This window comes from Hesperophylax consimilis, chromosome 2 (genome assembly GCF_061612785.1).
Source record: "Hesperophylax consimilis isolate HC1 chromosome 2, BYU_Hcon_1.0, whole genome shotgun sequence".
Classification (NCBI taxonomy): Eukaryota; Metazoa; Arthropoda; class Insecta; order Trichoptera; family Limnephilidae; genus Hesperophylax; species Hesperophylax consimilis.
In genome coordinates, this window is record NC_142837.1 from 33,177,459 (window position 1) to 33,194,359 (window position 16,901).

Below are 16,901 nucleotides of genomic sequence, written 5' to 3' on the forward strand. Positions count from 1 at the left end.
CACACAAATCTGACTTGGTACACACTCCTTGCTTCATTCACATTCATGCATCGTCTAATACGTACTCATCTATTATTGACTCCTGACATGACCTGACTCAATTATTGATTCACTTGTTGTATCAAATATTCTCCTTACATTTTCCTTTCTTTCTCCGTTCATCTGTTCCACATGTAAGTGTCCATTCTTAATCCTGTTCACTAAGGACGGGTTGTTTCGGAGAATTTGAACAATTCATCAAATTTCAACGTTCATTTTCAAGTTCTGTGAACGATTTTTTCAAGTTCTGTTTTTCTTTCAGTTTTGTCAAGCAACTAGCCTACAATGATATAATAACAGAACTTGAATAGGACTTTCACAGAACCCGAAAATTAACGTTGAAATTTGATGAATTATTCAAATTTTCCGAAACAACCCGTCCTAAGTTTTCTTGAGCCTTGCATCCTTTCCAGATCTCTACATTTTGACCAAACCATTTTGCGAGGAGTGGGGAAGTGACGTGGGCATCACCCTTTCAATGAGTGGCAAATAAATTAATCCAACAGTTTTGAGGCAACTTGCATTCCATTATACTTTAAGACTGAGAAAATAAAATCTGATTACGAATCACTAGTTTTTTTTACAATAGCGCGCAAATTGCTAGCAGCAGTAATGCAAATTCCAAGACCCGAAAAAAGTTCCGCTTGTTCCAAAACCGAATATTTGGTTGAGTATAACAATGAGTTATAATTTTATTACCGCAATTACAAACACGAGCACGCCTAGCGAACGCCCGTGATACGTATATTTAGGGATCATACAAAAGCTAGAAAGGTTAGAAAAGAGCACTCAGACCCTGCGCAGAAAAGCCCCACAATGGGTTGCGCTGCAAACCGTTACTTTACTTTAGCAAATTTTACTTTTCTGCGGAAGGGCTCGTTATTTTGATGTCCGCTCACCGGCGATCAATGTACGAATGATGTCGTTGTTTATTCAAGACACACTTGAACTCTCCTGGTTCCAAAATGATTGTAAAGTGGTTTGTCATAACCTCGTCAAAATGATACCCAGATATCATGCTAGGGCAAAGTCCATCTCTTCTGACATCAATGGTGCCAATACACAGTAGGTAAATGAAATATCAGAAAAAAATAATGTTTATTCACCTGTGTTAACATCCTCCTTTGAAATTTCCTTGGACAACTTATCAGAGTGATTGTTGTTATTGAGAATCTGCAGCGACTGTCCGCAGCGAGCTTGAAATTGTTTCTTATAGCGGGGATTGAGCAGATCGGGCAGATGACTGTTGATGTTCACCCTCTCAAAGGCCCAAACCAGATTCCAATATATGATGGGATGCTCATCAATAAATCTGGGATCTGCTAGGCATGAATCCCCTTCATGAGCTGGAAATAAATAATCATAAGTAACAGTAGACCTTGCGTCCAAAAAAATGTTTCTAACTTTCTTATTAAATCAAAACCATAATTTCCTCAGAAATCGTAAGATCTGCAGGTAAATACTTAAATACCTACCTACTTAATTATAAACAGTGTATTTAATGTAATTTTTTATTTAATTTCAAAAAACGAATTATACAATTTTTTCAAATTGTCATGCAAATAAAAACAGCGTTTTCATATTTGAAAAAGAATCTTTACTGAACCATTAAAATGGCCACCATCTTGAAATGGAAACGGAATGTACAAACAAATTTACAGACAGATGAAATGTAGCATTGTTATTGAATGACCAATCATCGCTATTTTTTTAACATGTGAAAGATTCCCTTTTAGATATTTTTCAGCTTTTAAACAAATTGTTATCAGCAGAAATTTCATTTGATTAATATGTTTTTTCACGATTAAATCATTTAAAATAATGTGAGGGATATTTGCGGCAAGTTCCAGAGTGAAAGATCCTCTCGGTATCGCCTAGATATAAGCCCCACCATTTAGTATTGAATGTTGCTTGAAATGTTTGGTAACCAAATCTGAATAGCCAGGTACTCCCCTAACTTCCTCTTCCCAATTCCTTTCCCTCCCCAAACCTTCAGCCTCACAAAATACCCTAATTGGGGATGCCATAGTCTCACTGGTTCTAGACGGTTGGGAGCAGTTGGGACTCTTGTGCGGTATTCACATAAAAATAAAAGAAAAGCACTACAGTCATGTTTTCATGCTTATCAAATGATTACAATTTGATAGAAAGCAGAAACGCACCTAGAATAGGCATTTAACGGGGACCCTTCAAATGACAGAATAACAAAATGGCGCTGAATAGCTTTTTTTTTTTTTTATACATTCATTAAAAAAAGAAACATTAAAAAAAAATATGTTACACTGTATACCAGTAGTAATAATTTTGTATTTAGTGTGTAAAAATAATACGTACCTAAAATAGATTCGAGTTCTTTCCTTAAAACTAATGGGTTGAGATATGGAACACTAATGCTTTCTGGTGTTTTCTCATCTCTTCGCAGAACCTAAAACACATTAGGAAATTATTAGTTGTGGTTAGAACGAAAACTACCACCACCCAGGCCAAAACACTGAATTAATCAGATTATCTATTTTTTAACTGTTTTAAATTCTTGATCGTCAATGCTAAATTTACGCCATACACCAGCTGATTCTATCTGGTAAACAATGATGTTTTTGTAAATTGTACTGTCTTACCAGATAATGTGTTTAAATATTTATAAAAAAAGTATATAATCTACCATTTACGTAGTTTCCCCAGAGAAGCTAGTTATTTTCAGAGAAATGATTTTTTAATAGCATACTTCAGGATATTCTGGCAAACAACAGTTTAATGAAGTAGTTAAGTTTATAATGCAACTCCGGTTTACAATATAATATGTAGGAGGATCTTACATGAATAATAGGCCGATTTGATTCAGTTCCTGAGGTAGAGGTAGCTTAGTTAGAACAGTGGAACAATGATACAAGTTGAAAATCTTGTTAAAATATATGAAAATATGACTTTGAAGTAAATCAGAAGAACATACGGTGACAGAGAGCATTGGCACGGTGTGCTTGGAGCAAGCCGGGCATCTGGTGTTTAGGTTGGAGTCCTCGGCACTCCATCCCCCCATGATCTCCTCGTCGTACAGCAAGGCCAGGCAGTTGTGGCACTGTGAGCACGAGGACATCATCACACGCACGCAGAAGTCAGAATCTGGCCGCTCCTGAAATAAGACTCCATTAAATAGAGTGGTGGTTCAGCCCGCTTGTTTATACACACCCTTACAAAACTATTATGTATATCATATTCTTTCTCCAGCAATGAGGTTGTCTCCTAATTTTTTTATGAATTTGTAGGCAGGCACCGTCGCAGTAGCGATCAGTTTGTAAACATCCCTACGCAACATCGGGATGTGGCAACACCGAGTTAACTTGTATTCTGACAAATGGTACCTCCTTGCATTTCTCTTGTACAAATATAATTTAGTTTACCGAAATAAACATTTCATCTCAGGTAACTAGTCAAACCTGCGTTGCAGATTACTACAAAATGTGTATTTATTTAATGAGTAAAATTAATTTATTGGTACAGCAGTACCGCCGCGCATGTCCCGTGAAGTCACACGCAGTACAATTCATTATTCGAATGGCAGTACCGCTGCGCATGTACCGTGAAGTCAATACAGTACAAGTCATAATTCAAATGGCAGTACTGCAGTATGTACCGTGAAGTCACAAGCAGTACAATTCATAATTCGAATGGCAGTACTGCAGTATGTACCGTGAAGTCACAAGCAGTACAATTGATAATTCAAATGGCAGTACTGCAGTATGTACCGTGAAGTCACAAGCAGTACAATTCATAATTCGAATGGCAGTACTGCAGTATGTACCGTGAAGTCACAAGCAGTACAATTGATAATTCAAATGGCAGTACTGCAGTATGTACCGTGAAGTCACAAGCAGTACAATTCATAATTCGAATGGCAGTACTGCAGTATGTACCGTGAAGTCACAAGCAGTACAATTCATAATTCGAATGGCAGTACTGCAGTATGTACCGTGAAGTCACAAGCAGTACAATTCATAATTCAAATGGCAGTACTGCAGTATGTACCGTGAAGTCACAAGCAGTACAATTCATAATTCGAATGGCAGTACTGCAGTATGTACCGTGAAGTCACAAGCAGTACAATTCATAATTCAAATGGCAGTACTGCAGTATGTACCGTGAAGTCACAAGCAGTACAATTCATAATTCGAATGGCAGTACTGCAGTATGTACCGTGAAGTCACAAGCAGTACAATTCATAATTCAAATGGCAGTACTGCAGTATGTACCGTGAAGTCACAAGCAGTACAATTCATAATTCAAATGGCAGTACCGCAGTATGTACATTTTTCAGCATGCTTTTCTGTGAAATGGAATATTTCCAAACGCATCCAAAAACTGTTTTTGAAAGGTGATAAAATACGCTTTCTAAAGTCACTTATGTAGCAGAAACATGAGGGATTCTATTGGTTCGATTATTTTAATATAAAATACAGTATTAAAGTAATTACGAATTGTGTGTTGGTAGGGTACAGGTTATCAGGGAGGTTCTGTGGCAGCCATTCTGCTTCACTCGGAGCGCCGCTTCCACCTGAAACAGAAATCAATAGTTTAGGCGGCAGCCAATCTTATATTTCTAAATGTGATTTTTGTGTTTAATCTCAACCAATTTTTTTTCCTGATTTAAAAAAAAATAAGTTTTAAGGTATTTATTTGATGGTGAATTTTTATGTAAATGTAAAAACAAAATTTATTTTTAAATATTTTTGGTATACAGTGTACGATTTGTCTTTTTTATGAAACATGCCCTCTGAGACCGAACTTTCTTTCAAATGAAAGCAACAATAACATTTAAACTGTTAAAAAAAAAACTATAAATATATATTAATTTAGATTTCAAATATATATTATTATACGTAGAATTTATAAATCGTCATTTAATAACTAATAAAACACCTTCCCATTAAAACACACCATTTGGCTGGTACGACTGAACTGCTGATTCGTCACTACCAGTCTACGCGAGTAATATACCTTTGGTCTATAATATCCACATCAACGTTGCCAATTCGTGGAGAGTTCCCCAAATCGCATTTGGGAAGTTTTAAGATTTTTCAAGAATTGGGTTTTTTTGCGGGGAGAATCTTTTTGTGGGGAAAATGCGGGGATTCTGAGCATTTCCTGATTATCCAACCATATTTAAAAAAAAACATTTACAATAATTGTGAGAATGCACTTATATTTCGTTTTGGTTCTTAGCGAATTTCCAAAAAAAATCTATTTAAAGCCCGAATCAAAGAGAAAATGACTAGATAATAAAAAATAAATGCATATTTCAATAGAATTGTGTTTTATTTTGGAGGTAAAGGAATTTGTGGGGAATAACTGAATAACTCTTCATCTCTTGTGGGTATTTTAAAACAAATGCATTGGCAACTCTGGCCCACATTCACCTTTGGACCGGTGAAAATGTTTTAATGCAGGTTTTTAAACACTGGTAAATTGTTTATTAGATGCGGTCATGGTTGCATTTTTGCACTTTGGTTCAATACGATAATAACATTAGTGACGAGATGCTAACATTTTACATAGTGTGCTTCAATGTTAAAAGCGGATAATCTTAAGAATAAAAAACGTCTCGACTCCCATATGAAATACAGCACTGGTTAAAACAAACAAAAAAACATTGGCCTTTTGAGACAGGCAGAAAAATTAGATAGAATAATAATAATATTAAAATAATAATAATAATACTCAGACTATAAAAATATTACCATTCGTTATTTCGGCTACTGGCATTATACCTAGCTCTCTCATTAAAAATTTAGGCGTATTAGATCTATCAAAAAATTTATATATAAAGATGCAAAAGTCGGTCATTTTGAATACATGTAGGATAACGAAAGATTTTTTAAATATTTATGTTGAGGGATCAGTAGGATTTATAGGCCCTGTTAGAAGTACTACCGAGCCGAACCCTCTGATATGAAAATATCTGGAGACGGTGAATTTTTTTTCCCATTTGATCTCTGGTGAGTTGACGTGTTGTTGTTCTTGTATTGTTTTGTATATATTTTTTGTTTATATATTGCACTTACATAATGTTGATTGACTCGATGATCATTTGTGGAAAAGTGAGTGGAAGGGTTAAGTTTTTCCTTTGGGGAAGATTTAACCCGGGCAACTAAATCGGAAGTTAATATGATATTAAAATGACTTTTGGTTTAGATAAATGTAGAACGATCCATATAGAAGAATAAAAAACGTCTCGACTCCCATATGAAATACAGCACTGGTTAAAACAAACAAAAAAACATTGGCCTTTTGAGACAGGCAGAAAAATTAGATAGAATAATAATAATATTAAAATAATAATAATAATATTAAAATAATAATAATATTAATATGATATCAAAATGACTTTTGGTTTAGATAAATGTAGAACGATCCATATAGAGAAAGGCAAAATTGTAGATGGGGACGAGAGTATATTTAGAAATTTCCAAATTACTAGTATAAAAAGGGATGAGGTTTATAAGTATTTAGGATACCCACAATCAAATAGATTAGACCATAGTAGTATTAAAAATGATATTAGGATTAAATTTCAAACTAGGATCAGGAAAATTTTAAAATGATCTATCTGCTAAAAATTTAGTAAAAGCAATAAATACTTGGGCAATACCTCTATTAACGTACTCATTTGGCATAATTAAATGGTCTAATACAGATTTAGATAACTTAGAAAGATTAATTAGAACTACGCTAACAAAGTTTAATTGCCATCATCCAAATTCAGCTATAGAACGAGTTAATTTACCTAGAAATTTAGGAGGTAGAGGTATAGTCAAAATAACTTCTTTGAAACATAATCAGGTAGAAATGCTAAGAACTTTTTTCCATAGGAAAGCTCATAGCTCAGAAATGCACAAAATAATTTGCAAGGCAGATATAAATATTACACCTTTAAATTTATACGATGAGAATGCCAACATTTTTATAAATCCCAACCAGGAATTATTAGATTCCTGGTCAAATAAAATTTTACACGCAAAACACTTCAATTATCTCAACCAAACGTATGTTGACAAAATTTCGTCAAACAAATGGTTGAGTATTGGAGAGTTGAGCGCAGAAATAGAAGGATTTATGCTTGCCATTCAGGATAGAGTCATTAATACTAAAAATTATAGAAAGCATATAATCAAAGATACAAATCAAATTGATGATTTGTGTAGAAAATGTTTGGCTTTTCCGGAAACTATAGAACATATTATATCGGGATGTTCTATATTAGCACCGTCCGAGTATACATTTAGGCACAATCAAGTTTTAAAAATAATTCACCGAAATTTGGTAATTAAACATAACTTGATTGACTGCCGTAATGTAGTACCATATTATGATTACGAACCAAATTCATTTTTAGAAAACGAATTTTATAAAATATATTATGATAAAACTATACTAACAGACCGAGCGATTAGTCATAATAGACCCGATATAGTTTTACATGACAAAATTAAAAAAAATAACTTATATCATTGATGTCGCTATTCCAAATTCCTGTAATATTCAAAAATCTGTTAGTGAAAAAATAAGAAAATACACAGATTTAGGAAATGAAATAAAAAGAATTTGGCATTCTCAGACTATAAAAATATTACCATTCGTTATTTCGGCTACTGGCATTATACCTAGCTCTCTAATTAAAAATTTAGGCGTATTAGATCTATCAAAAAATTTATATATAAAGATGCAAAAGTCGGTCATTTTGAATACATGTAGGATAACAAAAGATTTTTTAATATTTATGTTGAGGGATCAGTAGGATTTATAGGCCCTGTTAGAAGTTCTACCGAGCCGAACCCTCTGATATGAAAATATCTGGAGTCGGTGAATTATTTTCCCATTTGATCTCTGGTGAGTTGACGTGTTGTTCTTGTATTGTTTTGTATTTATTTTGCTTATATAATGCACTTACATAATGTTGATTGACTAGATGATCATTTGTGGAAAAGTGAGTGGAAGGGTTAAGTTTTTCCTTTGGGGAAGATTTAACCCGGACAACTAAATCGGAAGTTTAAAATAATAATATTAAAATCAGACAGACCCGAAAAATTAAAACTTAAACTATCAAAACTAACTATAACAAAAATAATACATTCTGTTATTTAAGTTGGAAAGTCAATCAAAATTAAAAGTTTAATAAAAAAAAAAATTGAATGGGGTTCCTTATTGTTAACAAGCATCAAATATGTTCAACCACTGCCAGTTTTAATTCAGGTATGAAATGGTTGATCCCGCATTAACAAATTCCGCAAATGACGCAAATGTGAATGGTAGCAGAAGTCGGGGACGCCCGAGGAAGACATGGCATCATCGAGTGAATCAGATACTTGAGTCGGGCCATGTCAGGAGTCAAAATAATAGAAGAGTATGTAGGAGACCACGTATGAATGTGAATGAGGAATTGCAGTGTGTGCCAAGACCGAGTTATTTGGTGGTCCGTCCTCTCTGCCTACCCCTGCGGCGGAACAGCATGATGGTTAGTTGGTTAGTTAACAAATTCCTTCCTATAGCCCTTCCTTAAACAGCCTCTCAATATTGCCCAGCCTGGTGGCGACATATTCTCCTGTCTGTACAACGTGTAGGGACGCTCTTGTGAGGTGTTTTTATGTGAGTTACATATGTATGGTACTAACCACTTGCAAGTAAAATTGCATTTATCAGCCTTAGAATCAAATGGATTTAAAAATAAATTTATTTATTGATTAACAGCAAGTACTTTTGAATATACAAAATATTACCATTTACCAACATAATATGTACTTCTCAATTAATTAAAAGAATGACATACCATCAATATTGAGGGAACCAGACCCCTCTCGTTCGGAGGATTCCTCGTCCAGGGTGTCCCTCTCCCCCACGCTACCCCCGCCGCCCCCCTTCACAGGGGTGGAGTTGGCACTGATGGCCTCCTTGATCTCGTCAAACTTCTTGGCCACGCTGGTGGCAGCGTACTTCAGGTGGCTGATGCCCCCCTGGATCAGCTCATTGGACTTCTTGCCCGTGATGCCGCCGGGACTGGAAATATTATAGTAGATTATAATATATTGATTTTAAAAATGATCCAAAACCACAAATTCCTAAACAGTTCGAAATGACTAAATTGTTATTATTACGTAGGTAACGCTACTGACTGCTAAGACATCTTTGGGTGGCGTGAAATCAACAATGAACATATCATTGTGGCAGCAAAACAAAAATAGCATATAATAAATCGTTTAGAAAATATATTTGTCAACATAAAAATACTAATTTTTTATATAGTAGTCACCACACTGACTATAAAAGTACTGTCTGAAATGAAAGACTACTTTGCAATACAACTCCCTAAACAGAAGTTAAAGTCAGTTTTGGGCCATTTAGTGATGTTTTGTGTGTAAAAAATGTATTTTATTACATTACAAAAAATTTGGTTTTCAATCTGGCACAAATCATTACAAAAAAATAATGATTTCCGCATCTCTAATGCCATAAGTGTGAGGATTTTTATCCATTATACAGGTTTAGTATAGATCCCTTTGATTAAAGATTCTTCCACACAAGAATAAGATAAGAACATGAGAGAGTTGTATCACATTGTTTATACATATATGTACAAAGAAATCACGATCGATCGTTCCTCGAATGATCGTTTATTTCTTGCAGTCCCGAATTTCCCGTCATATAAAAATCGATTGCATCAATCGTTCCTCTTTGCATTGTTTAAATTACGCAGTTTTTTGTACATATTTTAATCGATCGATTGTTTTTAAAATATGAAATTACATTTTAAAACCATATTTCGTAGGTAAATGCTTGGTTCCGATTAACGATACCATAAACAATGGCGGCTCCTGGCATTAAGTGCAGAATTTACACATGGATTTGTGGATTCATGTGTGAATTTTGGATTTTAGTCTAGTTGTCAAACATTCGAACACAGCGGTAGTGCTGTTTACTTATCCTAGATTTCGAGTGTTTCAAAATGAACTGTCGAAACACAATAAAGTTACAAGCTACGTATAGTACGTATTTGAAATATCGGATTAAACCTTACAAATTACAAAAATTTTAAATTACCCTCAACATATTTCGAATATAAAATATATGGTTCCATGAAAACTCAACACAGTGACAATTCAACACACTTTTAAAAAGTGATATAAAATCATTAGAAACGATGAAAAAAAAAAATTTAACCTAACCTACTTCACCCAGTAAAGTTTTTGTATCAACACTTTCCATGACTTTATATAACTTTTTAAAGATGTCATAAATTATCATTGTGATGATTTATCCGGTCACCAAAATATATTTATATTCGAAAATACATTTGCTTATATGCAAAATAAGTACTTTTTTTAATATTAAACATTTAACCATCTGTGCAGAGTTTATTTCATTTCCCGAATCCTTTTTTTTCCCGCAGTGATGTTTTTTTTCTACGGGTCCCTTCAAAAACGCTAGATAGAAGTTTCACCGTACATATTTATAATTATTGTATACTAATCTTACAAAAAGATTGGTATACAATAATCATATAGAATTATCGGACAGCAATGCCTTTACAGCCATTCAAGTAGGACCGACGTAAAAGGTAGAACTACGCTTCCATAGGAAGTGTGTTAACATATAGTGAATTAAATGAAGTAAGTTAATATGTAATCAAGCTGCAATAAGTGTGATGTACATAGATACAGAGAAATATGGAGCGAAAGGTTGAATAACTCAGTATCTTTCTAAATAAAATATCTATCCATATAATATAAACCTAGGTTGGAAAAAAATAATTTTGATTGATACTATCAGATTGTGAGGAATGTGTTATTTATGCAAAGAGCATGCAAATGAAAGCAAATGAATCAAATGTTTATTAATGCTCTCACTACAAAACATGCCTCATTCAGTTCAAATTCATTGCTAGCAAAAATACAAGGCTCTGGCTTAGAAATCGACTGCTGAAATAGCAGACTCGGAAATCCTAAACATCTTATTTTTCTTTAAAATGGTAAGTACATATATATTTTTCTTCTTTAACCCGTAGGAGCCGGCAAGAATATTCAATAAATAAAAATACATTTTTGTTAAAGTCAAAATGTAGACAATACCATACTTGATAAAGAGACATTTTGATTTTTGTGTTTAACAAACACAGTAGAAGTAATATTCAAAGGCAAAATGAATGCATAAGGTCGACACTGCAATTGCAGTGCTTCGTGATATATGTGTGGGCATAATTCTTCAACAGCTCCAGACCGTAGAGGTTAAAATAGTCAGTCTACATATCTTTTCAGTCTTTAAAATAATAAACTTGACTTGACATCACTTTTTCTTTTTGTTCAACAATTTAAGGCCACAACTTACCTGAAGCTGGTGATGGCACTCTCGAGCATCTGTTTAGACAACTTCATGTCGGCTTTTCTCAGAGACAGTCGAGCGGGGGAATAACGGCTACAAAACATCAACATGACAACACCAAATTGAAAAATGCAAGAAAAGAAGCCAATAAATGTTCTCCATTCTGTATTACCAGTCTGCAACATTTTTAGCCTAAATATTATTGTGAAAAGCAAAATGATAATGCAAGCATTATTTTTAACTTGCATCCAGTCAATGAATTGCATTGGGAAATTTAAACATGGAAAGCACAATTATAGCCTAATGTGAAAATAAAAGACTAATCATGAAGAGAGTGAGAAATGAAATACCAGAGATTTGCAAGTCAAGAATCTAAAATTCTTTACTTCCGCTATGTAGAAATCATAGCACAAAAACCAAATGTGTATATTGAATCTGTTGGTGAAAAAGTTATGGGACATGCACTTACAATTCAGTTATTTTCAAGCATATCTAGTTTTTTTCTGTTCCTAAGTCATATTATTTATGCAAGAACCAAAAGCTTTTGGTACAAAATATATTTAGAATAGGAAACAGCTTTTGTACAAAGAGATTATTTTTAACCCTTCACTTTTAGGAATAACTCATAGAAATCATTGTGTCTCCCTTACTTTTGTGGTGAGAAATATGATCTAAAAGGGTGTTAGAAAGAGAAAACACCACGCTTTATATTCAAATCTAGAAGTTAACCACAGAAGAATTAAAATTTTCACCTTTAGAAACTAAAGGTACAGACAGCAATTTGAAAAATACTTGTGAGACTTAATTTTTTATTAATTATTTTTATATCATACGACAAAAAAGTGAGGTGAAGATAACATTTGTAATACATTTTTCTAAAAAAATAAGCGTGTTTTATATATTTTTTCAGTAATTTCAGTTACAAAAAACGTAATGTGAGCCATCTTCATTTTTTTCTTAGTTTGCATTCAATTGTTTTAATATTTCCTAAAAAATAAAATAATTTTACCTACCAATAAAATTTATATTTTGTTTCCATCGATGCCTGGAATCCATTATGAGAGAGAGCTTGCTCTTTCGCCCTTTTCATTTGCGTTTCGCGCGTGTTTATTCCCTATATTTGCCCCTTTTCTCCACTTGCCACACTTTCTCTCCCTACTGGCAACACTGTAGTGACGCGCATTTCAGGTCACGTGATGTTTTTGTTCATATGACTCGTAATGCACCAGGTAGGGATTACCTGGATTCCAGGCATCGATGGAAACAAAATATAAATTTTATTGGTAGGTAAAATTATTTTATTTTGTGTTCCTTATCGATGCCTGGAATCCATTATGAGATGTGTCTGCTCTCACCTGGTGATCTGAAACTTGCGTTATATGTGATGCTATTTAAACTGGAGTAAAGAATGGAGCCATTGAGCACTGGAGGTGTTCGCTACCCGAGTGAGCGACCTCCCTTCGGTAGAATTTCCGGAAGGTGTGCTCAGATTTCCAATTCCCTCTTGAGAGTATCTCCTCTATAGGATAGTCTTCCAACCAGTTTAGAGAGGCTACAGCCGAGCGTACACTTCCTGGGGTTGCGTGGACTCCTGCTTCTCTGAGGACTGATTTAATCCACCCCCCTATTATTGTCTGCGTTGCAGGTTTTGCCTCTCCTGATGTGGTCACAAACAGGTGCTTTAGTAGCGGGCCTCTTCTGGCTTTAGAGAGAGCAACAACTTTCCTCAACCATTTAAGTGGGTTGATGTTTTCTTTTTCTGAACCCGTCAATTTCCAGCCTGACTGTTTGTGCTTGGCTGAATCGGTCTTTGCTCCGAAAACTGGCCACAAGGTGATCGTACTCCTCTTGTCGATAAAATGGTCAGGGGTAACTCTTAGGAGAGTTAAATCATGAACTCTCCTGCCTGACGCCAAGACGAGAAGTATTGCTGCCCTTCGTGATGCTTCAAATAGTGAGTCTTCTGCAGGGGGATTCTTGACCAACCAGTCTACCACCTGTCTTGGGTCCCAGATGGGGGCTTTCTCTTTGATTCCTCGTGCCATTGAGATTGCCTTGAGAACGTGTCTCACCAGAAAATCAGAACTGATTTTTCTCGCATTCTGAGCTGGGCCGCAAAATGTGACGATGGCTGATTTGTGGACCTGAATGGTCTTAGGGGCTAGACCTTCTCGAACAAATAAGTGGGCTAGATACCTGGCGACCATTGTTGGTGGGGGATTGTTGACATCCACGCCGTTCTGCGTGCCCCATCTGCGCCACCTATCCCATGCAGGTTTGTAAGTCTTCAGTGTAGACTCTCTCCAGGATGAGTTGAGGAGTTGGCGTTCTTCCCGACTCCAAGATGTGAGGGCTTGATCCCACCCGCAATTCTCCACACCTCTAGTTCCAGATCCTGGATCCTGGGAGGAGGCAGTCCTGTCGACGTGTCTATTAGGACTCCCTCTAGACTTTGCAGGCGCATTGGGGGTTCGTCTGTTCGCTGTTTTAGGTCGCTTCTCCAGAAGGTCCTCTCCCATTTTGGGACGACTAGCAGAAACATGCCCCTTGCCTGATTTAAGTGTGCTAGCACTCTCGGAACGAGATTTGGCGGAGGGAATACCCATGCTAGATTGTAGTCCCAAGGTCGACTGAACGCGTTGGGAAAGCAAGCTGAGCAGTCGCTTGAGTCTCTGGATACGTAGGTTGGTACCACATGAGCCGTGGCTGAAGCGAACAAGTCTATTTGCGGGCAACCCCATTTTCCAAATATCTTTTCCGTCACCGGACTTAGTAGGTGCCTCTCTGGGAGCTGTGCGCCCCGAGAGAGACGGTCCGCAATTCCGTTGTATCTTCCTGGAATGTATTGGGCTGTCAGAGATATCTCCATCTGGTCTACAAAATCTAGTAACTCCCGCGTTGTTTCTAGAAGGGCAAAGGATTTTGTGCCCCCTTCCTTGTTGACGTAAGCCACAACTGTCTTGTTGTCCGTCTGTAGTAAGACATTTGTCCCTGCCAGGAGATGAGCTTGGTCTTTGATGACCGCTAACACGGCGTATGCTTCCTTTCGGTTTGAGTGCCATAGTGCCTGCTCCCCCGTCCAATGACCCGCAACTGTGGTGTCGTCTAGTTGTCCTCCCCATCCTGTGTCCGCTGCATCTGTCGTCAGGAAGTGATGGAATGGGAGGGGTTGAATTGGGCTCGTGCTTCCGATGGCCCCTAGCCACCACTGTATGTCCTGCAGTGCTGCGGTGGACAGAGCAACCGGCCGAGACGGTTTCAGATGTTGTATGTGGCGGCTGAACCTCTGCAGTCTGCGGCAATGCAAGCGACCACGAGGGATAACGAAATTTGCAAAGTTGAGTCTTCCCAGGAGACCTAGAATCTGCCTGGGAGAGCAACTGCCGACTTCCAAGGGAACCTGCAAGGCTTGGCGTAGACCAGAGCACTTGCGGTCGGAGAGAGACTTTTGGTCTGCTCTCGTGTCCCATGTTATGCCCAGGAACTCCAACTTTTGCGTGGGCGTCAGGATGCATTTCTCCAGGTTTATGCACCAACCTAGTTGTTGAAGTGTGTGCACTATAGTAACAACTTGGCGGGCCAGGTGTTCTCTGCACTGGTTTGCTACTAAGAAGTCGTCTAGGTAGACTACTGTCCTCAGCCCCTTCCTTCTTAGCAGCTCCGCTACCCAGTTTGAGAGCAGCGAGAAGATCCTTGGCGCTGATGACAGGCCGAAGGGCAGACACGTCATCTGAAGGAGTTCTCCATTGTAGACGAGGCGCAGGAATTTCCGGTGTGATCTTGCGATCGGCACGTGGAAATAAGCCTGGGAGAGGTCTACTTTTATCATCCAATCGTCGGGTTGGAGGAATTCCGGAACCCGAAAATGGCTGAAAAGTTTGAAGGGCTTTGAATCTATGAAGACGTTCAAGGCCTTCAAGTTGAAGATGGGTCTGAAGGTGTGGTCTGATTTGGAGGTAAGGAACATACCTGACAGGAAGCTCGGAGAGTCGTCTGCTGCCTCCAGAATCTTTGACGCTTTCATCATTTCGATGTGCGCGGTCATGTCTGAGGACGACTTTGTCCTGAAATTCTGCCTGAGCTCGGCCGACGGGAGAGCCAGAGGAGGTTTGGACACAAAGTGAATCCTTGCTCCTTCCAGGATGTTCAGGATTAGTGGTGACGCCCCCAACTCCCTCCACACCTCCCGATATGCCTTCAGGCGTCCTCCCCAGAAGGGCTCTGGCCTCCAGTCACCTCCATCGCCTCCTACCCCGATCGCTAGTCGCCTTGCGAGAGGGCTCTTGCTTCTTGGTGGGCTGGCGATGTGTCCTATCTTTCTCTGGCCTAGGAGCGGGTCGAAAGGGCTTTCTAGGGAGTGAGGGTGGAGCTTCCCTCACCGGCCTTGCCATTTGTGAGGTAGAGGGTTGTGGCTGACGGGGGGTATAGGACGAAGGTGCGACACTGACAACCTTGTCTCGTCCCCCGTTTGCCAAGATATAGGCCGCCAGTTCCTCTTTATTAAAGAGGTGACTGGAGCTCGGTGGGATCCTGGCGAGGCCTTCCCTGGTAAAGGGGTCTGTTATTCCCTCCAACAGGGCCTTTCGCCTACTTTGGAGACACTCAGATCGCCTTCCACATACAATTTGTAGGACGTCGTCCGTGATCCTACTGTATGGGGATTCCTTGGCGAACATCTCCTGGATTTTCTCGAACAGGGTCGAAGGGGTCAAGCAGGTGCCGGGATCGGCTGCCCAGTTTACCAGCGTCTGCATATTCCCTTTTACTGCCTCCGTTTGTGCTAAGATGGCATTCGAGAGAGCTCCCAGGGAACGATCCAGGGCTGGTGCAAAAGAGCTGTTCTTGTCGAGCCTCTTCAGCTCTTCATTCACCTCCAGCTCTACGAAGGCAGGCGTGGCGGTGTAAGCCTTTTGGGTTTCGGCGTAGCGAACCCGCGACCATTCCTCCGAGTTAAAATGCTGAAGAGCCGAAATAACTCCCACTCTTCTCGCGTCCGCTTTCGGGATCGGTGCCTCTTTCACCACGGTGCTCGGGTTTCCGAACTCCAGAATGTTCTTCTGGGCGGCTAGGCTGGCGGGTAGTTCTATGAACCCCGATCCTTCCCGCCGTGTACCTTCAGCGGGGTCTTCTCTCCCCGGATATTCCTCGAGTTCTACGCGACTGCCCATTAGGGCGTCCGTCAGAGCGGACACCTGTTGCGTCAGTCGTTCAACTCGCGTGTCCAGGTGTCTGTAACCCCTCTGACTGGACGAGGAATCGGAGTCCGAATCCTCGCGTCGGCGCTTGCGGGAATCTTGCGTTTGGTCGCTGTTGCCGACCGACGCCGCGTCATTATTTTCGATGTCACTCATTTGCGCAACAATCACAATTAAAAGACGACAAAACACTGATAAACACGATAAAACTATGAGTTAATTTCTCGTAAACAGTATATTTATAAAGGCTAAGGAATAAACTATGATTTATGCACTTAAAGTTGGTTTTTAAGCACAGCACAA

At 38.3% G+C, this 16,901-nt stretch overlaps 1 protein-coding gene across 5 annotated transcripts in view; it reads right to left on the reverse strand.

Moving 5' to 3' along the window:
• Crag (DENN domain-containing protein Crag) overlaps positions 1–16,901 on the reverse strand; it is a 69,839-nt gene that overhangs the window by 8,886 nt on the left and 44,052 nt on the right. For 3 of the 5 annotated variants that reach the window (XM_089642223.1, XM_089642220.1, XM_089642215.1), the window contains exons 25-30: positions 11,410–11,496; positions 8,858–9,084; positions 4,509–4,588; positions 2,990–3,169; positions 2,374–2,464; positions 1,146–1,385 (exon numbers count right to left, since the gene is read on the reverse strand). In XM_089642223.1, coding sequence (XP_089498349.1) covers positions 1,146–1,385; positions 2,374–2,464; positions 2,990–3,169; positions 4,509–4,588; positions 8,858–9,084; positions 11,410–11,496 — 905 coding nt within the window. The remainder of the gene's footprint in view (positions 1–1,145; positions 1,386–2,373; positions 2,465–2,989; positions 3,170–4,508; positions 4,589–8,857; positions 9,085–11,409; positions 11,497–16,901) is intronic. The other 2 variants (XM_089642239.1, XM_089642231.1) reach the window with 1 other exon arrangement.